The sequence below is a fragment of the Mytilus edulis genome, chromosome 12 (assembly GCF_963676685.1).
Source record: "Mytilus edulis chromosome 12, xbMytEdul2.2, whole genome shotgun sequence".
Classification (NCBI taxonomy): domain Eukaryota; kingdom Metazoa; phylum Mollusca; class Bivalvia; order Mytilida; family Mytilidae; genus Mytilus; species Mytilus edulis.
The window spans coordinates 51,512,779-51,534,161 of NC_092355.1; the positions used below are offsets into that span (position 1 = coordinate 51,512,779).

At 34.4% G+C, this 21,383-nt stretch overlaps 2 protein-coding genes across 3 annotated transcripts; both read left to right on the plus strand.

Moving 5' to 3' along the window:
* The first annotated feature begins 884 nt into the window (after nucleotides 1-884).
* LOC139497676 (beta-1,3-glucan-binding protein-like) lies at nucleotides 885-20,177 on the plus strand. Its single transcript, XM_071285910.1, has 12 exons — nucleotides 885-1,042; nucleotides 9,811-9,891; nucleotides 11,102-11,218; nucleotides 11,987-12,105; nucleotides 12,908-12,991; nucleotides 14,088-14,154; nucleotides 14,639-14,809; nucleotides 15,670-15,747; nucleotides 15,972-16,086; nucleotides 17,296-17,367; nucleotides 19,270-19,396; nucleotides 19,929-20,177. Exons 1-12 carry the CDS (start codon nucleotides 937-939, stop codon nucleotides 20,124-20,126), a joined length of 1,335 nt encoding a protein of 444 aa, XP_071142011.1. The 5' UTR covers nucleotides 885-936; the 3' UTR covers nucleotides 20,127-20,177.
* On the plus strand, nucleotides 1,444-8,254 carry LOC139498743 (uncharacterized). Of its 2 annotated transcripts, none has more exons than XM_071287279.1 (4): nucleotides 1,444-1,576; nucleotides 2,957-3,308; nucleotides 3,725-3,918; nucleotides 4,642-8,254. In XM_071287279.1, exons 1-4 carry the CDS (start codon nucleotides 1,472-1,474, stop codon nucleotides 6,808-6,810), a joined length of 2,820 nt encoding a protein of 939 aa, XP_071143380.1. In that variant the 5' UTR covers nucleotides 1,444-1,471; the 3' UTR covers nucleotides 6,811-8,254. The 2 variants fall into 2 exon arrangements, with proteins under 2 accessions (XP_071143380.1, XP_071143381.1); XM_071287280.1 differs by having other exon boundaries at nucleotides 6,817-8,254.
* Nucleotides 20,178-21,383: the final 1,206 nt, after the last annotated feature.

The following is a 21,383-nucleotide window of genomic DNA, read 5'->3' on the forward strand; positions in this document are numbered from 1 at the left end:
GTTTATTGAACACCTCGCTGTTTTGCACGACTGAACGTTAAATAAAAAAGTAAAAACACGTTGAACGTGAAATAAAAAAAACCAATCACGTACCACGAAAATAACCCTCTACCACTCTCCATGAAAGTTAATGATTTTGCATCGTTTTTTTAAGATAGTTTTACATGTGAAGAAAATTCTATTTTTAGCATTAGTATTTTCCGAATCGTTTAAAAATAGCCTATAAATAGAATATGCATAATTCATGATTCGTGACGTAGGGCGGTCTACGGGATCCCTTCTTCCGCTTACCCGTTAAGTGACGACGTAAAATTGAATATATGTCAATAACAAGATCCGGATATAGTAAAAAAAAAATGTACCATAAAATGCAGCACTCTGACATTTATTAAATTAATGCCATCTATCTACGTGTGCGTAAACATATAAATATAGGTGTACACATAGTTTGTTTATTTTTTTTCATAATAAATCAACATTCTTATAATTGTAAAAACCAAATGATGCGTTAGGGGAAAAACCTATTTTTTCTGACAACGAATCGACACGCCTCTAACCATAAAATTATTAATTAGATATAAGAAGATGTGGTATGAGTGCCAATGAGAAAACTCTCCGTCCAAGTCCCAATTTGTAAAAGAAAAAACATTATAGGTCAAAGTACGGTCTTCAACACGGAGCATTGTTTCCCACCAACGAACATCTTTATGTGTTTGGAACGTTACAAAAAGTAGCTTTTTTATTTTTGTTTTGAACTGACCGGGATCAATGATCAACCTCGTGGAAGGATTTATGGAAAGTTCAACCGGAGATATGTTGTGGTCTAAAATGATGTCTAAGTTATCTATCAGTCTAATGTTATATTTCACATTTTCTTATCAAAGAATTCCGTAGATATAAAGAGAAGTCGCTGTACGACGGATTATTCGGATAGTCATGAGGTTATTAGCGCTGAATGTGCTACTAGCTGCTAATCTAGCGTATGGCTTCGAACCTGAGGTTAGATTTTTGACGCCAGATGGTGTCAGCTTTATACTAAAAGGCAAGTCAATCTTTATTCGTATATATATATGTTATTGTAAACACCAAATTGAATATACCACATCTTCTTATTTTTTATATTAATTGAAATTGCATGTATTCTTTAGGTAACTTTATGCTTTGATCCAATTAAAATGAAATCTAAAATGATTAAACCAAAAGTTTAGGATAATTTGATACATCGAAAATGTTGATCCTACCGCTTTCATTAAATTAACCCAGTTTTTATACATCTAAGCTAAATTTCGACAAATACTGTGTTTTAATAATGTTCTGCTAGCGCTTCCGGAGCACCAATTCCCACCTTCGATTTTTTAATTAGAGGGGTTCGTGTTGTTTATTTACCGTTTACCCGTATAGTTATGTGCGTCAATGTGTGTTGTTTCCATCGATCGGTATCCTAAGCGACATCACGTGAGAAGTAACGAGAATGCGTGCATGCTTTCACTTTTCGAACTGTTTTCGAGCAGGACAGATCGTTTATCTGTCCTCTCTTAATTTGTCATTTGTTGGAGCACGTGGCAATTCAATAGATGTAAGTTTTTTAAATTTAATTAATGTTTATAGAAGGTTTATGTTTACCCGAGGAGGGATTTTTAGTAGTGTTATAAAACCTGAGGAGGGTTTTTTCTCAATTTCAATTGTTTATTTTAGTCTTAATTTGAACCCGAGGAGGGTGTATTTTCTTTGAGTTTAATTTGAACCAGAGGATGGTGTATACTTTACGTTTAGTTTATTTTGAACCCGAGAGGGGTTTCTTTCTATAATGTTGGTTTTGAATTAATCCCGAGGAGGGTTTATTTCTTTATTGTTGGTTCTTATTTAAACCCGAGGAGGGTGTTTGTGTTTTAGTTAGTTTAATCGGAAGAGATTGTGTTCATTTGGTCCATTCAACCTGAGGAAGGTCTCTTTGTTTTAATTTTATCTTTACTTTTTTATAAGAGGGTTAAAAATTTTCACCCGTGGAGGGTTGTTCGTCTTATTAATTTTGTTTTACTTGAGGCTGGTATATCAGAAGTGCATATTTGCCAAATATAATATTAACATTTTGTCCCTCTGGTTGTTTAATAGGAAGGTATTTAATTTGAGCAGTTTTTCAATTTGTAAGCGTGGGAATAATTACATGGGTATGTTTGGGTGTTTTGTATGTACGATACAAGTTCATATTCATCGTTTTAATTTACGGCCGGGTTGTTCGAGTTATTGGTACTTTTAGCATCCGGGTTTTGGATTGTTTTAACCGAGGTTTTATGTTGAAGTTCGGACAAATCTATATAGTTTTACAAATTTGTATGTCTTAAATTTTCCGAGAACACCTTCATGGTAATTGTAGGAATTGCTTTGGGTTGTATATTTGCCATTTGAATTTATTTTGGTTGTATTTCGCTTAAATGGTTTTGTTCGTACGATACGATAAATTTTAAGATTCAACGCCTTGTGTGCGGGCCCGGGGTGTGTTCGAGTTGCTGGTACTTTTAATTGCAATAGCTTATTATCTTTGGTTAAGTTCGGATAAATACATAATTTTGCGAATTTGTCTGTTAATTTTTGGAGCACACCTTTCATAGTTACTGTAGTGATGACCTTGAGTTGTATGTTTGCCTTTTTTATTAACTTATAACTATAAACAGAAGATACACTTTTACTATGGAATGTTCATTCATTAAATTGTGTAGTGAAATGTACATCACTTGTCACATGTACTTTAATAACCGGTTTTCGTGACCGACATTTAAATATATCGCTAATCAGTTTCATTGGGTTTACAACCAGACTTTTATTTAATGGGTGTTCATTTGAATTGTTTAATAGTTTGATATTAAAATGATGGATAAATTTTTGTAGGAAAAGATATTTTACATGTGTTATTGGTTTTGAATGATGTGTTATTTTTATTTTCTAAATTATTTTCCAGATGTCTCACCTGGTCTTAAAGCCTAAGCACACGTTGATCGGCAAGAGCCTTTTGCCTATGATTCTCAAGTTTAAGTCGGCGGATGACATTGATCCAGAGAATTTAGCCAGGCTGAAAAGCACTTATCCTCTGACAAAGTATAGTGTAGATGAGCTGGCGGCAGAGTTTGTAAAGATCACGGGAGACGAGTTGAAAAATGTGATGCTGCTGGCGGGTAAAGACCTTGATTTGGATAATTCAAGGCTGTTACTGCACCAAACCATTCTCTTTGCAAATCTGATTGGAGCACCTAAGGGTTCAAGCTTAACCGACCCTAGGCCTCAGGCCGGTTCTTCAACTTTTGTTCCTCAAGGTAGTTTTAAGTCTAAATTGGCATGTTTATAGATTTTATTAGGGTTATATAAATTAGACAATTTATTGGTTCTCTTTTTAGATATATTTATTTCGCACAATTCTTCTCTGGCTATCATTGCATTTTAAGAAGGTTCCATATTGCAAATAATTTATGTATAGATTGTGGAATTCAACTTTTTTCATTGTTATTGAAATACGGACCAGAATATTTTACCTGAGAAAAAACGTTGATCAAATATTTTGATGAAAAGAATATTCTCTGTGTGTAATGACCGGCTACTTAGAAATAAAACGTTCTAATATATTGCTGTACTTCATCTTGATCTTAATTTGGCTTTGGAAATTATTTCATCTATACTTATTGATATTAATTGTATTGTAGAACTTTTTGTGATATTGGTTTCTATTTTGTAGCAGGCCCTTCTGGACTGCAAACATTAGGGAGTGGCAGTGGAAGTGGCACAGAAACTGCAAGTGGTAATGTCGGAAGTTCCAGTGCGCCAACAGGAGGTGCAGATCTGGAGGCAAGACTCAAAGAAATGGAGAAGCATCTCGATGGTATGCGAAATCAACAGCACGCAGATAAGGTGGACGAAGCTCTCAAACATGTAAGAGTATTGGCAAATAGGCCTAAGCTTACTTCAGCATGTGTACTTCTAGCGTCTCTGGAAGTCCTGGTCGATTGTGCTTTAAAGGCAGGTCACAATGAGACTGAATACTATAGCAAGGTGCTACAGGCCTGTAGACATTATGAGGATAATCCTGATGTCTGTAATTTGTGCCTGAGGTTGTTGGGATCAACCGAGGATAGGAAGGTTTCATCCGCTATAGCCGAGTGGTAAAAAAAATAAAAAGTATGACTCAAAGGCCGAAAAGGAAAAGGAGCCGAGCGTTGGCCAGAGTGTTAATTTATTACAAGATCAGCAACAAATACCTTATTTTTACCCTCCATATCCGGCTCCGATGCCAATGGGTCATAATTATCCAGGTCAAATGTTGCCACCATTAATGGGACCGCGAGGGCCAGGTCCAAGGCACAGATTTCAGCGTGTAAGAGGTGCCTGTTTCTTCTGTAAAGAAATTGGTCACTATGTTAACAATTGTCCAAAGATGAAGAAAGAATAGATTTATTTTGTTGTATTACTGTACGAGTCATGTTGATTATTACCACATTTTTGAACATTTGAACTTTAGTTATCTTTTGTTCATTCACTACTTTTAGTATTTTTGATTTCTATTCCGGAGGATCTAATTCTCTAGTGGCATTTGTCACGTGGAATGGAGGTCGGAATTTTTTCTCTGTAATTCTGTAATTTATTTTTCTCTTTTAGGGTGGTTCTGTTAAGAAGTTAAGATTTCATCCTGACATTCCTGACTGGGAAACGGGATCTGGTTTTAATCCTATGGAAGTTAGTCATTTTAAAATACAAGAACATTGGGTCAATTACAGAGGAAAGGTTCTTCAACCTCCGTTTCACGTTACATTAGCTGAAGAGGTTGTCGCTAGTGACCAGTTTGATTTCGAAGCCCTACCCTTTAGAGATCCAGAGTATTTTCAGGCGGGAAATTTGCATAAGCATTTTAATGAATGGAAAACTGTAGAGCCAAGTGAGGAAGTTTTAGATTGGTTGGAAAATGGCGTTGATGTGACAAAATATTTCAAACATTTTAGGGGAAATTTCAAAGGGAAATCTTATGATTCAGACAGCCCGCCTAAACAATATTTTATTAATTCAGCTATGTGCAAAGATCATACCGATTTTATTAAATCCACTCTTTTAACTAGGCTAAAAAGTGGGTCAATGTCAGTATGGGGTAAAGTAGGGAAATGTGAACCTCCTCATCTAGTTATGCCACTTACTATAGAGATAACAAAGCCAAGACTGTGCCACGACGAACGGTTCCTTAATCTTTGGATAATGGACAAACCTTTTGTCTTGGACACTTTAAAGGACGTTCCACGGTTAGTGCATAGCAATGCCTTCTTAAATTCTTTAGATGATAAATCTGGGTACGACCATGTTTTACTAAAAGAACAGTCTAGAACATATTTTGGAGTTGAATTTGGGGGCTGGTTTTTAGTTTATAATACAATTCCGTTTGGGTTTAAGACTAGCGCATATATTTACCATACTATTGGGCTTGCAGCTACTGGATTTTGTAGGAAACTTGGGGTGCCTTGCTTACAATATATAGACGACAGACTCATTGTTGAATTCCTCACAGTTTCTTGTATTAACGGAAAATTCAAAGCCTTAAAGAGCTTGTATATTGTATGTCAAGTAGTAATTAGGTTAGGGTATTTCATTGGATTGGATAAATCGGTTTTCGAGCCATGTCAGGTTATTGGATTTCTTGGTATGTTGATAGATTCTGTTAAACAGGCTTTTGTGTTACCTGAAAAGAAGAAAGTGGCATTTGCTTTACTTAGGGAAGACATGTTGACCCAGCAAGTAGTTTCGTTAAAAACGCTTCAAAGGTTTGCAGGAAAATGTATATCATTTATGTTAGCGGTTCCCGCCGCGAGATTGTATACCAGAGAAGTAAATTTAGCTATAAGCAAGGCCATTAAAAACAGCAGACCCGTTGCTCTTGAGGGTCGTTTAAAAACTGAAATAAGTCATTGGGCATTTTTAGACAAATGGGAGGGGTTTGTCCCTTGGAGGAAAGAAAGGCATTTGCAAATAAAACTTGCAACAGATGCATCGCTGTACAAATGGGGCGCTGTTGTTGAAGAGCAGGAAGTTTTGGGTGATTTCTTTGTTTCGGGAGATGATAGGCCTATTCATGTGAAAGAGGCCGAGGCTGTTGAAAAAACTTTGGTTTCATTGTCAGGAAAAATCAAGGATCATAGGGTTGACGTGTTGGTTGACAATCAAGTAGTTATAGCATCTTGGGAAAAGGGTGGAAGTAGAAGTTCTGACCTCAATGATGTATTCAAATCAATTTTTCACGTCTGCCAAACCATGAACATTGATTTGCATTTACTTTACATTCCTTCAAAATGTAATCCTGCAGATATTCCGTCTAGAATTTTAAGCTTTCAAGATACTATGCTCAGTCCACAAGCTTGGCTCTTGGTTCAAAAGCGGTTTGGACCGCATACTGTGGATCTAATGGCCCTTGACTCAAACGCTATGGTCGATGATGGTGGTAAACCTTTAAGGCACTTTACTCCTTGTTCTACCCCAAAATCTTCTGGAGTTAATCTTTTCGCTCAGAATGTTACTGATGAGTTGAACCCATACGTTTTTCCACCTTTTTGTCTTATTTCTCCTGTTCTCAGTTTTCTTGTTGAACAAAAGCCGAAATGCTGCACGTTTGTTTTCCCAGCTTTATCGCCGTTGCCGTGTTGGTGGCCAACACTTTGGTCTATGGTAAACGACGTTTTAGTCTTAGGTCGTCAAGGGAATAATACTGTTCTGTTAGCCCCATCGAAATATGGTTTTCACCCAATGCCTTTGAAGCATGACTTGTATGCAGCCAAAATCATTTTCTAATTTTAGATACCTTGTGGAATACCAAGAACTTGGAAACCAGCTTCGCCCTGTGGCTCATGCTCTTACCCTAACGATGACGATGCAAAGTTTTGTCAATCTTGTGGTAATTATTTAGAGATTCAGAGCGACGAGCCGGTAGATTTGATAGATATTATGGTCAATGAAAGAATAAGACATTTGGATATCATGATGGAGAATACCCCGTACTGTAAAAAAGTTAGCGCCCTTGAAAAAGAATTTTCAGATTTTCTTTCTAAAAATGCTAAGAGCATTGTTTTTGCTACGCCAGAAGAAGTAAGAAAATTCTTAATTGTCAAGGAATGCAAGGGAAAAACCCAAGTGCATGAGATAATTTGTCCTAATCTGGGTAAGTCTGGAATTTTTGACTGTCCATGCCCTTTAAGGTTAGCCTCAAGCACTGTACGAACCATGTTGGGCCAATTGAAAAGAATTTTTGAAAACTATGGGAAGGGAAGAAGTTGGGACGAGGGCTCTAATTTGGGGAACCCTATTGCTAGTAAAAAAGTTCAGCGTTATTTGGAGGCGATAACCCGCGAACAAGCAATATCACATCGTGTAGTGAAGCAGGCAAAACCTTTGTTTTTTGACAAGCTTAGAAAAATAGCAATATTGATAGATTCCAAAATTGTGAAGGGAAATACAACACCTGAAAAATTTATTTTACTAAGGGACCAGGCTTTTCTGAAGCTCCAGTTTTTTGCAGGTGATAGGGCCTCTGATCTTGGAAAATGTCTCAGTCAGGAGATAAGGCGTTTGCGTGACGATTCAGGATTTGTTATTACACACACAGTTGGCAAGACGTTAAGTAATGGAAAGAAAAATGAATTTTCGGTTATGCGACTTGATGACCATTCTGTTTGTCCTGTTTTTGGAATTGAAAAATATGTGTCTGGTGCTGGTGAAATGGGCATAAATTTAACCCTTGGGTATTTGTTTCGTATATTAGATTGTTCAAGAAAACGGGTATTGGAAGCTCCGGTTAGTCATTCGGTTATGTATGGTCGCCTGAAGTCATATTTACGGGAGTTGGGAATGGATGAAGGCGAGACTCCTCATGGTATCAGAGGGGGGTGTGCTGTTACTTTGGCCGTCTCTGGTTTTGGAAATTCCCAAGACATAATGGATCATGTAGGCTGGTTTTCTCGAGGTAGCTTGGACAGATATTCAAGGTTGGGCAAAATGGCAGATAAAAGTACGGTGGGAAATCTTTTTAAGCAAGTTTCTGATAACCCTTCATATGCAAGTTCGGTTTATGACAAGTACGGGGATACTAGCAAATTACCAACTGCTTTTTGAACTATGTAATTTTGAATATTGTAAATTGCCGTTGGCGATATATATTTGTTTTTTGTACAAGTAGCATGTATATTGTCATACTTTCTGTATTAAAAAAGATGCAATAATAATAAATATTATTCTTAAATGTCTTCTTGTATAAGATACGCATGGATGGATGGGTTGTTGTTTAATGTCCAGTGGCAAGTCAGATGCATATTCAGGACGAGAACATAATGAGAAATAAATTTTAACCCTGCTTTGTACTAGACCGATACTCTGAACCGAATTTTAACGTGCTAGCTCACAAGGTTACATTTCGCAGGAAGCAATGTCACCTTACCCGGACACATTTTTCTGACTCCGGGCTGACCAGTCTTAAAGTTTGCTCTAACTCCTCAATGTCGGGTGCTTGGCGGAGAAGCAGCAAATACTAATTTTCAAGTCTTTGATCCGGTTAGGATATGTGGTATGCGTCAATATGACAACTATTTAATGATACAACTGAACACGACGAAATACTTGTACACGCTTATCTGTATGGTTGGTAATGTACCAGAAGGTTCTCTTTGGATGGGGATAGTTTAATTGTCTGCGAAATACATATGTAGCATACCTAATTTTTATGATATTTAGGGTCAGTATTGATAATTTGGATAATAAGCAGTTTCAGAAGTTGATGACTTGTCTCCATCTATGGCTCTGTTCTTGGAACTTTTCGGCTTTACATTTTCGGTCATCTAATATTCTCTCGAACATGGGTACTGCTGACGAGTGTTTAATGCATAAAATATGCATATACAGTGTGCAGAAAAGATTAGTGTCATAGATTGTTATTCATTATATTTAGTGTTGGCAACTTAAGAAAAGAAAATCATGAGTTTTGGGATAAGTTTTGGGGTTGATGATTTTTTATACTAAAGATTCTGTGTTTTTTCAAATTCAAACAGTCAAACGTGTTGTATGTGGACCAAAATTGTATGCCAAAACTAATAATGCATTCAGTTACTTAGAGCGTGGTGGCGCTTTGGATAATGTCATATCCTAAGCGACATCACGTGAGAAGTAACGAGAATGCGTGCATGCTTTCACTTTTCGAACTGTTTTCGATGGGGGTTAGATGTATATCAGACCGATTGTAAAGGGATGTTTTGTTCAGGTATAAATTGTCCATGGAAGTATTTCCTTTGTCTGTCGTGATTGATAGTGAAGTAATATCGTTAACCAAGTTGGTCTATCTCGTATCGTATTCATAGTGGTTAATGCATAGCGGCCGGTTTTCCCCTCCCTCCCTCCCACCCGACTGTTCTTGGGTTCGCACACTCTAAGTAACTGGATGCTCCCCAAAATTGTATGCCAAAACTAATAATGCATTCAGTTACTTAGAGCGTGGTGGCGCTTTGGATAATGTCAAAAACAGTCTTGTCAATATCAAGTAATTGAAAAACGTTTTTCATTTTACATTTTCACGTCCAGTATTTGGTATACGAATGGTGTAAGCCTTATCTCTGAATTTCTTTCTACATGAAGTACAAGGTCAACATTGTCTGAGACTTAAAGATAGTTATATATTATATTTGGGGTCAGGTTTACAAATTTATGTAAATGCATGTTCAGGTTGATGAATTCATGCAATATTTATAAATGCAATCTCATATAAACTAATTTAAAATTAAAATCAATCGAATTGATATATTTTTGTAGATGAGCCTTTGTTGTCCAATGTAATGATCGAAGTCCAAACAGAAGGACACCAATTTTACGAAAAAAATGCAAAGCGCATAGGTGAGTAAGAAAGCACGGTACGATATGTGCCACGGATAGTAAAATAGCACAAGATGACATTAACTCGAGATACTTATTATAAGGATGTCCGCTTGTCATGTTTTGGAATTTTGTCAGATTTTCGGAATTCTCTGGTTTTATCCTTTTGAATGCCGGCTTATAAAATTTTGCTCATTGACCCCCTTTTTTTCACTTTTTATAAATCTTTTATCTGTATAATTATAAGCCATCTGTTAGTTATTTTCTAATAGTGTTTGAGAACTTAAACTTGGCAATGATAAAGCTATGAAAAATCAAGAGATGACATTTTCCTGCCAAAATTCCAATGACATATCTCGAAAACAAACACATTGACTTATATTTTATTTTTGCACTTTTAGTTCCTTTATTTATTCCCTATCAATATATACTAGTATTATAAAAAGCCTGTTCTTTTGAAAGTGAGTAGTAAACTTCCTTAAATAAAATGGAACGATGTACATACAGATTTATTGAATAACGTGGAAAGATGTACGTAAATACTTTTTTTATAGCAATAGTGTACACATTTTGTTAAATATAGCAGACAAATATACGCACATGTTAGTTCTACATGTACATGTATGTACAAAATGTAGCATAGGACTACACGCATGCGTTATTGTTTGTTTAATATCACGAAAAGATATATAGTGTTTACATGTCCGTTTACAAGAATGAGATGTGATAAAGATATCTGGTATACTCATGGCTCATACATGTAAAAATGTAGGTACTTGGGACCGATAACACATTATCGCCCTTTTTTTTTAAATAAAGTATGGAAAGTATAAGTACTTGAAATATTGTTCGCCACATTCCCATTTTTTCTTGTATTGTGTCTGAAATAGCAAGTACGGATATGACTTTACACTGTAAAAAATACGCCATCTGACGTCAATATTTGTTTTCGTTCATTTTTTGTACATAAATTAGGCCGTTAGTTTTCTCTTTGAATTGTTTTGCATTGTCATTTCGGGGCCTTTTATAGCTGACTATGCGGTGTCGGCTGTGTTCATTGTTGAAGGCCGTACGGTGACCTATAGTTGGTAATTTCTGTGTATTTTTGGTCTCTTGTGGAGAGTTGTTTCATTGGCAAGTATACCAAATCTTCTGTTTTTATATGTCAATCATGTTTTTTTCTGTACAAAAAATATAGCATTAACAGTTGGTTTATATGTAAACTTTTCAGATGACGGAGTATGGGAACTTTCATTCACAGAACTGAATGTAAACTCTGGCGAAGATTTGCGATACAGAATAACGGCTTATTATATAGACGAAATACAAGTCACAGAATGGAAGACTCGTAAGTTCAAACAAAAGAAAAGAGTAAACCGAAGAGAGAAAACAACAATAAAAAAGATTGTGTTAAACACTATATACATCTTTCATAAAAAAACATTTTGAATTTCAGAACTGAATCTAGTCAGGGGACAATTGAGCATAATTTTATGTCTTGATATACCATAAAAAAAAACCACTGGAATTTAAAATTGATACTATAAATCCGACTAGCACTTGTTTTATAGGAATAACATATAACAAAATGTCAGCTAAAAATATTGATAGGCTATGAAATTCCTTAATGAGATTTTCGATTTTAATGAGAGATGAGGGGACTCAAATTAGTTCCTTATAAAAGTTATAGAAGTCTCTTGTGAATAGAAAATGGGGGATATGGGGCAATTTATTATACCCTGTTTCGTAGAGAGAAAAAAAGTCCGAACATTTTACAAAAATTCCGAAACCTAAAATATGATTTCATCGATTCCTTAATTGTCAATTAATAAAGACCGTGGGTTGGTCATAAAGCTTTGCTCAGTGAGTACTTGGAGCACAAAAAACATGCTCGAAACATGAAATCCAGCATTTTGATTGGTTGATTTTGGAGTATGAGTACAAAAAACTGACTCGAAAGTTTTATAACTTCAAGGCCGTATACATGTACAATGTATTTCCTTAAATGTGTTTTGTAGGGTTACTTTTCCTTTAACGTATACCACCAACCTTTTATTGGTTGTATTAGTTATGACTAGTGGTGAATGAATTAAGATTACTTCATTGAAATTTTCAGATAAATTACAAGCGTTACGGCCTGTAAGAAGCATGAAGAGAGCTGTTGTGTTTAGGGATGATTTTAACTCGTTTAACAAAAATGATTACAAAATAGACTGTACCGCATGGGGCGGCGGAGTAAGTAATCATTACATATGCATTGGAGTCCAAAAATATAGCAGCATATCATGTAGACTGTACTGCATGGGGCGGCGGAGTAAGTAATCATTACATATGCATTGGAGTCCAAAAATATAGCAGCATATAATGTATAAGGATGATCGTATATGGAATAGACGGTTGCATGTTTAATTAAAACCAAACCTATAGAATTGATATTGTAATATTTTCAAAATAGTGTTTCAGATCATTGACCATTTTTAATTTTTCATAAATTTAAAAGTCAGCAGTTCCTACAATCTATAAAAAAGTGAACACTAAGTTTCTCTACTGTTCCTCGTCCGACTTCTAAGTACAATGTATAGAGGTACATGTAAATAAAGAGTAAAACAGGAGTATTAAGAATATGATCAGTTATTAAAAAAGAAAAGACGTCCATGGTGTAGCAATCCATTAAACGAAATTACTACGCGCACACAAACACATTAATAGGAACCGCGCTTTTGTTGCTATTTTTCGTCGCAAAGTTACAAGCTGACAAGCTCTTTAAAATAAAGTCACTGTGTGATAATTCTACATAGTTATTAACTATAGATTCTGCTTTCTCAATCCTGTTTTATAGCCATCAAAGTTATATTGTGTTTTTAGAAGTGTATTTATGATAACAGTTTTCGCGACCACAGCACGTGTTTGCAATAATTTACATTACAAAGGTTGGAATTAAATTTTGAACCAAAACAAAGTTCCTAACACAAAAACAAACGTGCACATCTAAAACACATTTTTTTTTTTTTTTTTCACAATACTACTTTTATTGCAGAACGGAGAATTCCAAGTTTACGTACCCGAGGATGCCAATTTGTTTACCAGAGATGGGAGTTTTTTTCTTGAAGCCAGTAAGTTAGTTTTGGCATTGATGTTCTTTCAACATAGAACAATAGGGAACTTTTATAAAACGTCCCCTATTCCCCACAACCACCCATTACCCCCCCCCCCCCCCCCCCCCAAAAAAAACAAAAAACAACAACAACAAAAAAACGAGGGGAAAACCACTAAAGCAGCAAATTGTTCATCAGTTATTATTAATAGTTATCAGCACAACGAGGTACAAAAATGTACGTCATCTACATGTATAAATTGAAGCTTTGTTTGCACTAGTGCAATATTGTATGTGGAGATATTGAATTTGACACTGACAAATGAAGAACTGAGATCAAACTAACCACTCGTTGGTTACATTAAAAAATAATAATCAACCTGTCAGGGGAAGTAGAATTCGGCTAAGTATTAGGAATACTGATTAAATATTTGTATCAAAATAAAGTATTTTATAACATATTAGTAATGCTAACCTTTTGTTTATGAAAGAGAATTTTGAAGAACAAAGTTAACCTTCAAATGTAACTAATCAGTAATAGATTATATAACAACCCTTTTGAAATTTCTCTAATTTGGTCTTATAACTAGTATGTACCCCCAAATAAAGGTTCATATTCACAAAAATTAAACTAGTGGAAGTTTTAACTAATTAAGATTTTAATATTTCCATCCTTATATACTCTCTTTTGTAAACTGTTGTATGGAATTGCAATAAACTAGAAATAAAGTCTTATACCGCTGTTTAAAAGAGGGACAAAATATACCAAAGGGACAGTCAAACTCATAAATCTAAAACAAACTGACAACGCCATGGCTAAAAATGAAAAAGACAAACAGAAAAACAATAGTACACATGACACAACATAGAAAACTAAAGAATAAACAACACGAACCCCACCAAAAACTAGGGGTGATCTCAGGTGCTCCGGAAGGGTAAGCAGATCCTGCTCCACATGTGGCACCCGTCGTGTTGCTTATGTGATTACAAATCCGGTAAATAGTCAAATCGGTAGGTCACATTCATGAAAGGGAAGGGGATTGAAGTTACGACGTAAGGAACATATCCGATATCATTTGTGAAAACATAACATAGATAATTGTTTCATTGATATTTGTTTCAGACACTTACAGTTGATCACAAAGATTTTGACACCAACAGGTTATTCCATGGACGAATGAATCTTAAAGGTGAGGGGACTAAAAGTACCAGACGAACGTATTCAACGTTTGAAATCTATAATATCAGCGTAACGTAGCAAATACGACATCACGACGATTTCGGAGTTTGTAAGTCTACAAGCCAAAAAGTTCACACTTAACGTATAATGTGTGTTTTGTTCTAATAGATATAAGAAGATGTGGAATTAGTACCAATGAGACAACTCTCCATCCTAGTGACAATTTGTATCTTAAGAAGTAACATCAAAATTGTGCAATAATTATTCAAAAGTGCTCAAAACATTATATGCATCTAAATTCTAAATTCATTTTTAAGGAGTACATTACGAAAAACGTTGATGATGCCATGGTCACATGATAATTTTTTGGTCTATCAGCTGATAGACAAATAATTTTCACCAGATCAGAAGTCATATTATATGACATTCAAAATTAAATTATTCTCATTCACTGTTAAGTTATATTTCAATGTCTTCCATTTTCTAATTAATAGAAATGTACGGTTATTGTACGATGGCTGACAACTGGGGATGTGACAAATCGGCAGTGAACGGCAATGTACTCAATCCAATCATGTCAGGAAAAGTAACAACAAATGCAGTTATAACATATGGAACTGTAACGGTTAGAGCTATCATTCCGAAAGGAGACTGGTTGTGGCCAGGTATTTGAATATACAATGTAGTTTATTTTTTTCATTTGATTGGAATATTTTTGTTGGATTTTGGTGACAGGCATATCATTTATTTTATGCTAAATTTGGAATGGAAATGGGGAATGGGTCAAAGAGATAAATATCACCGACCAAAGAGTAGAAAAAAGCCGAAGGCCACCATGTACAACTTCGGGTTGATGAACGAATTGAAGTAAGTTGTAGTTTTTAACAATCTAAACCATGGTTTGTGTACAAATTATTCTATAATATTTGATCTATTGATTGACAAAAAAAGAAAATATGGTATGATTGCCAATGAGACAACTCCAGCGACAAAATGTCATAGAAGTTAGAAAGTATTGGAAACGTCACAGACTTCAACAGTAGGAAATGTAAAAAAAGGCTCCAAAATTAACATTTATAACAAATTCAAGCGAGAAAAATATCGGTCTGATTTTAGAACAAAACAATAAATGAAAAACAAGTATGATATGCAATAACAAACAATAACCACTATATCAAAAAACGCATGTCTTCTTGTAAGTACATGTATGTTCAGGCTGTCAATTTTAACTAGTGACAGTACATGTTTAGAATTATTTCTGATTCAAAGTAGATAATGTTCACAAATTTCTTTCTGTTCTAAGTTACGTAATTGTAGAAATAAAGCATTGATTATCATTACATATGATTCGGATTTAGCATGTTACTGCAGTTATGTACATGCTTAAATCAAATATATACGTATAAATCATTTACCCTAATCTATTATATTTTGTATCTGCATATTGAAATATTGAATATTTGACAAACCAAAATCTAGTCTTATTAAACGAAATTTTGTGTCATGATTTTTTTTTCTTTCAAAGCAATATGGATGTTGCCACGTGACTGGCATTATGGTGGATGGCCTCGTTCTGGAGAAATTGATATCATGGAATCGCGTGGTAAGCTTATTTTCATATGTAGAGAGTTATGGAATATTCTATAATCTGTGTGAATTAATTTAAAATATGACAAAGAGTACAAGCTTTATTGAGACAACAGCGTTATTTATTGCAGACGCAGTAATTTAATATATTCTATCTATAAAGATTGCGTCAGGACTACTTTAATTTGAAAAGTTTGAAAATTAAAATAAAACATATAAACTTGAATGATATAACTACAGGAAACCAGAGGGCTGTATGTGGCGGTAACGATCACGGTGTTGGAGAGGTATCATCCACCCTTCACTGGGGTCCTTCTTCAAACCACAATGCTTACGGAAAAACGCATGGAGAACGGTTAGTGACATTATTTTAACCTTATAATAAATATAAAGGGAGAACGAGTTCCTCTACATGTATGTAAGAAATGACTGCAATATTTTTTCTTTCTATTTGAAATAACATGCACTTTAAAATAACCCGCTACGAGAGTTTTTCAATGTGGAACACAATTTTTATGTTATTTCTTCCTAGACAGAACAAACATTGCAGTCATTTCTCAAATAGATGAAGAGGAATTCGTTGTCCTTTTATATTAATTATTAGTTACTGTCATGAGATAAATGACTAGTATATCATGTATATGGTACAGTATTTTACTAACTGTTTAAAGGAGTAGGTCCGGTAAGGACCGATTTTGGCCTTAAATTTCAGTTTCATCTGACGAAAGATTTTGACCACTTTTTAAACACTTAAGTGGCTATTTCATATGATGCAATTAATTTATGTGAAAGATTTTAACTTATTTAGTCATTGAAAACGATCCGATTCTGGCTCAAATATGAGAAATTTACCAAATATGCGGAAAAATGTCACTTTTCAGATGGTTTTTGTCAAAAACGAAAGTGGCCGCATCCGTGTTCATTCTCAATCTTTATCATGATATGTTATGTATTATCATAAAATACAACTTCCATTTCAATATTTTGGATGAACACGAATGCGGTCACTTTCGTTTTACACGGAAACCGTCTAAAATTTAACTAAAATGCTGGAATTGTGAAGATTTCAGTAATTTAGCATGAATTAATGGTGCTAGTTCTCAACATATGTGCATTGTATTGGCAAAAAGAGGCCATATTTATGTAGCAGAACCTTTCTACTATCCAATAAATGACTAAAAGTTTAAATTTTAACAATTTTGTAAAACTGCTATATTTTGGGGCCAAAAAGGGGTCTTACTGGACCTACTCCTTTTTCCATCAACAAGTAAGGCAATACATATCTGCATCTATTGACTTTTTGTGTGTTGGATATATATGTATAATGTATTCATCGGGAGCCTCTGGTCTTTGTAAGTTCTGGATGGTTTTTTTAAATAGTTAATTGATATGTTTCGGTGTTTAGTGTGACGTCCATTGCCACTGCACTAGTACACGTTTTTTGGTTAGAGAACCGCTGAAGCCCACTTTTGTTGATGACCAATTAGGTCTTCTGCATTTGTTTGGTTTGCTGTCTCTTTGAAATATTCCTCATTTCAATTCTCCATTTCATTTGTTTCACCAGGGACAAGCATGATGGCGGAGATTGGCATGGATGGCACACATATAAGTTGGAATGGGATGCAAACCATATAAGGTAACTTAAAGTACCTATTATACATGTATGGTTGATTTGCTAGTCTTCTTTAGTTTGATGGTACATTGTAAGTATATAACAAATTCTGAAAATTTGATGACAATAAAAATGAGATCTGAAATCTTTATAAATATTAAAGGGCAATTAATTTAATTCAACAACATGCAGCGGCAATTGCCAATGTTATATTCAAACTCATATGTCACGGCGAAAACAAACTGACAAGTTGAAAAGAAAAAAAAAGATTCAGTGAATGTTTCCACCATGAAAAGTTTAAAATTAACGGATTTAATAATGCATTTTTTTATTTATTCTAAAGGTGCTGTATTTTATGAATTTCATGATACAACGTATTGAATAAAAAGTTATTTTGAACACTTTTTGTCAAACTGTTGTACAGCCATGTTAATATTATTAGCATCAAATTGCCATCAAACTTTACTTTACTTTGCTTGTTTGCATTGTTTTTGTATTTTGCATTTGTAATTTCGGGACCTTTTATAGCTGAATATTAGGTATAGGTTTTACTCATTGTTTAAGGTCCTACTGAAACCTATAGTCGTTATTTCTGTGTCATTTGGTTTCCTGAGGAGATTTGTCTCATTGACCTTATATTTGTATACATTACATATTGTCAATCCTTTAGAATATAGACCAATATCTTCTTATTTTTATATTGCCCAATATCTTAAAGGGTTGATTATATGTAATGGAGGCAAATATTAGGTCACCGAACCAGCACTTTATTGACCAACTAAATGCCATACAAGATAAGAAACGACTGACAAAATGATCAGTCCAATATATATATATATATATATCTAGTGAAAAATATTGCTGTGATTTTCCTAAGCATTCATTAACATATCAGCTTTGCAAATAATAACAGATAATTTTTTGAAACAATGAGAAATATGCAAATGCCATAACTGCATGATTGATGGTTATTTCGTAACGTCCAGTAACATGTACATTGTATCACATGCCCAGATAAACAAGGCCATTACCAGAAGGATATATCTGGATAAGGAATATTGACGTCTTTCATCAACACATATAGTTGACAAAACATTTCAAAAACTTTTTAATAGGTCTCAGAATCCCTAATAATCCAGCTTGAGATATCCCTTATCAATACTAAAGTTTTAATTAGATGCCAGCCAAGACATGGACAGCATAAGTATCATAGCATAAGAACGTGTCTTATTCATAAATAATTATGTTGAACACAATACATGTATCTGATTTGTCCAAAAATGCGTAAAATGCCCATTTGGGTCAATTATGTCAAGTTCACACAATACATTTGTAACACCAATGTGACATCACACGCAATATTTCTACACTAGATTGTTGGGACTTTTTTTTAGCCAATTTTTTAATCAGTTAAAATCAACATTATTTTTAAGGGCCTTCTAATTTTTCAATATTTTCAGACGTTGAATGGCTGGTAAAGAATAGGGAATACATCAAAAACATAATTCAGATAATGATATAAATTTTGTTTTACACTGTTTTTGAAGCTTTTAAATAAAAAAGAAAGGTCGCTAAGAATACTGAAAGATAGATCAAATAAACTCATCATAGATACCAGGACCAAAGTTTTATATTTATGCCAGACGCGCGTTTCGTCTACAAAAGACTCATCAGTGACGCTCTAATCAACAAATGTTTGAAAGCCAAATAGTATACGAAGTTAAAGAGCATTGAGGACCAAAAATTCCTAAAAGTTTTGCCAAATACAGCTAAGGTAATCTATTCTTGAGGTAGAAAAGCCATAGTTTTTCAAAAATTCAAAGTTTTGCTAACAGTTAATTTATAATTATGAACATATCAATTGATACATATAAATAACTAATGGATGTTATCCTCTCTTTCACAAATACTAAATGTGTTTATCAGAACAACTGTTGATGGCCACGAAGTATTGAAAGTAAATACGCCATCTGGTGGATTCTGGAACTGGGGAGGATTTCATGGTTCAAACATCTGGGCGAGCGGAGGCAGAAATGCACCTTTTGATCAACCGGTAAGCATATATACACATGTAATTCTGCAATTATACTCTGCTGTCATGGTGCGTTTCAAAATCATTATCTAAATGATGTTTACGTTTATTTTATTTCGTAAATTTTGAAGGCGAACAAAAAGCGATTGTGTACATATATATTAAGATATAAGTTCGAATGAAGACTTGGTTGAAGTTTTGTTATAAATTAAAATAACCTAACAATAACAACTACGAACACATCTATAGGTCATCCTACTAGGATCTTAAGTAATTTATAAAACTGTTATTTGACTAGGTTTTGTTTGTCTTAGACTTTGGTAATCTCATTAGAATATAATGTGATTTTTTTCTTAAAAGAATTGATATATTTTTTTCTTTATTATGATAACTGGATAACTTACACTCAAAGAAACTATTGTTCCTCTCGAAGCACATAATAAGAATATGCATGAAGTATTTTGCACGGGTCCTTTAGTAATCAAATTACAATCTATCATTGGATATTATAAGAGTTGCTTTACATTTATTTTTGAATCTCATTCAATTTCAGTTCCACTTGATATTGAATGTTGCTGTCGGTGGGGGATTCTTCTCTTCTGGCTGTCAGTATGATCACACAAGACCATGGAGCAACTCGTCTCCAAGGAAGGAAAGAGAATTTTGGGATCATCGTGGAGACTGGTTGTCAACCTGGCATGGGGATAACTCTGCTATGCAAATCGACTACATCGAAATGGTTCAGGCTTAATCAAGATTTATGTGTATTTACATATATATAATAAATTAAAATGCGTTGCTACTTTTCTTCCCATTCATTAAAGCAGAGTTCGTTTTAAGTTTTTGCTTTTTCGTTAAATGCTCTTTTTGCTTTGTTTTAGTGAACATCATTCATGAATGCGATTTGGGGCATTGTCAATTTCTTCCTACATTGTATGTTAAGCGAGCGATTGAAAAATAGGATGGTATATTCTAAGTCTTATAATTGAAAATCAGCATTGCTGCCATTAGGGAATACATACGGAACAAACATTATTTCTAGGTTAATATCCAGCATGATAATGACTACCATGAAGACACTTTAATGGTGTAGGAATACAGACCGGCCCCTCTAACTGGTTAATGATGTCATACAGGCACTATTTTATCATGGTTTTGTTATGTTTCAAATTGCACGAGGTTTGCTACTTTGCACTTTTGGTGACATTAGAAGACATTTATACTACTGTTTCAAAAAAGGGAGAAAGTTTGGTACCATTAATACTTTTAATCCAGCTGCAATTGTTTGCACCTTTCCTTAGTCAGGAATCTAATGTTTAGTGGTTGTCGTCTATTTATGTGGTTCATAAGTGTTTCTCGTTTTTATATTTATACCGTTGGGTTTTCCTGTTTAAATGGTTTTACACAAGTGATGTTTATGACCCTTTATAGCTTGCTGTTCGGGGTGAGCCAAAGCTCCGTGTTGAAGGCCGTACCTTGACTTAAAATGGTTTACTTTTATAAATTGTTACTTGGATGGAGAGTTGTCAACTTGTCTCATTGTCACTCATACAACATTTTCCAATGTCTACGTTATCATTTGAAAGATGCCATGAATTTCAACGGACAGTAGAATCGTCTTTATCAGCCGAAAATAGTTCTGTTCATATATAAATAAAAATACATGTACATGCATTACTTTGTTAATGTTGTTCTTAAATACATATAATTTATGTAAAAGGTCGGAGACGCTTTTCTTTATTTATCTTCACCAGAAATGCTCAAAACTTAAACAACGAAAGCCAAGAAGTTACTATATGAACAATAGGTAATATGGTGGTTGGCTCAGAGTCTGGGTGCACATGTATGAGTGAAATACCTTCCTGTAGAGTGTTGTCCTGCGACCTGGCATGTGAAAAAATGTAAAGCTCATTCGTGTCTGTTCAATGACAGAATGGTTTATATATATATAATAAATCATCATGTTCTCGTTTTCCACTATAATATTTGAACAAACTGGTGGTAACGA

What these genes read in the sequence shown, in the direction of transcription:
- LOC139497676 (XM_071285910.1), top strand. Translation starts at nt 937, where the DNA reads ATGAGGTTATTAGCGCTGAATGTGCTACTAGCTGCTAATCTAGCGTAT. An exon ending in TGTCAGCTTTATACTAAAAG is followed by an intron (nt 1,043 to 9,810) that starts GCAAGTCAATCT and finishes ATATTTTTGTAG; the next exon opens with ATGAGCCTTTGTTGTCCAAT. An exon ending in GTACCGCATGGGGCGGCGGA is followed by an intron (nt 12,106 to 12,907) that starts GTAAGTAATCAT and finishes CTTTTATTGCAG; the next exon opens with AACGGAGAATTCCAAGTTTA.
- LOC139498743 (XM_071287279.1), top strand. Translation starts at nt 1,472, where the DNA reads ATGCGTGCATGCTTTCACTTTTCGAACTGTTTTCGAGCAGGACAGATC. An exon ending in TTCAACTTTTGTTCCTCAAG is followed by an intron (nt 3,309 to 3,724) that starts GTAGTTTTAAGT and finishes TCTATTTTGTAG; the next exon opens with CAGGCCCTTCTGGACTGCAA. An exon ending in TGGACGAAGCTCTCAAACAT is followed by an intron (nt 3,919 to 4,641) that starts GTAAGAGTATTG and finishes TTTCTCTTTTAG; the next exon opens with GGTGGTTCTGTTAAGAAGTT.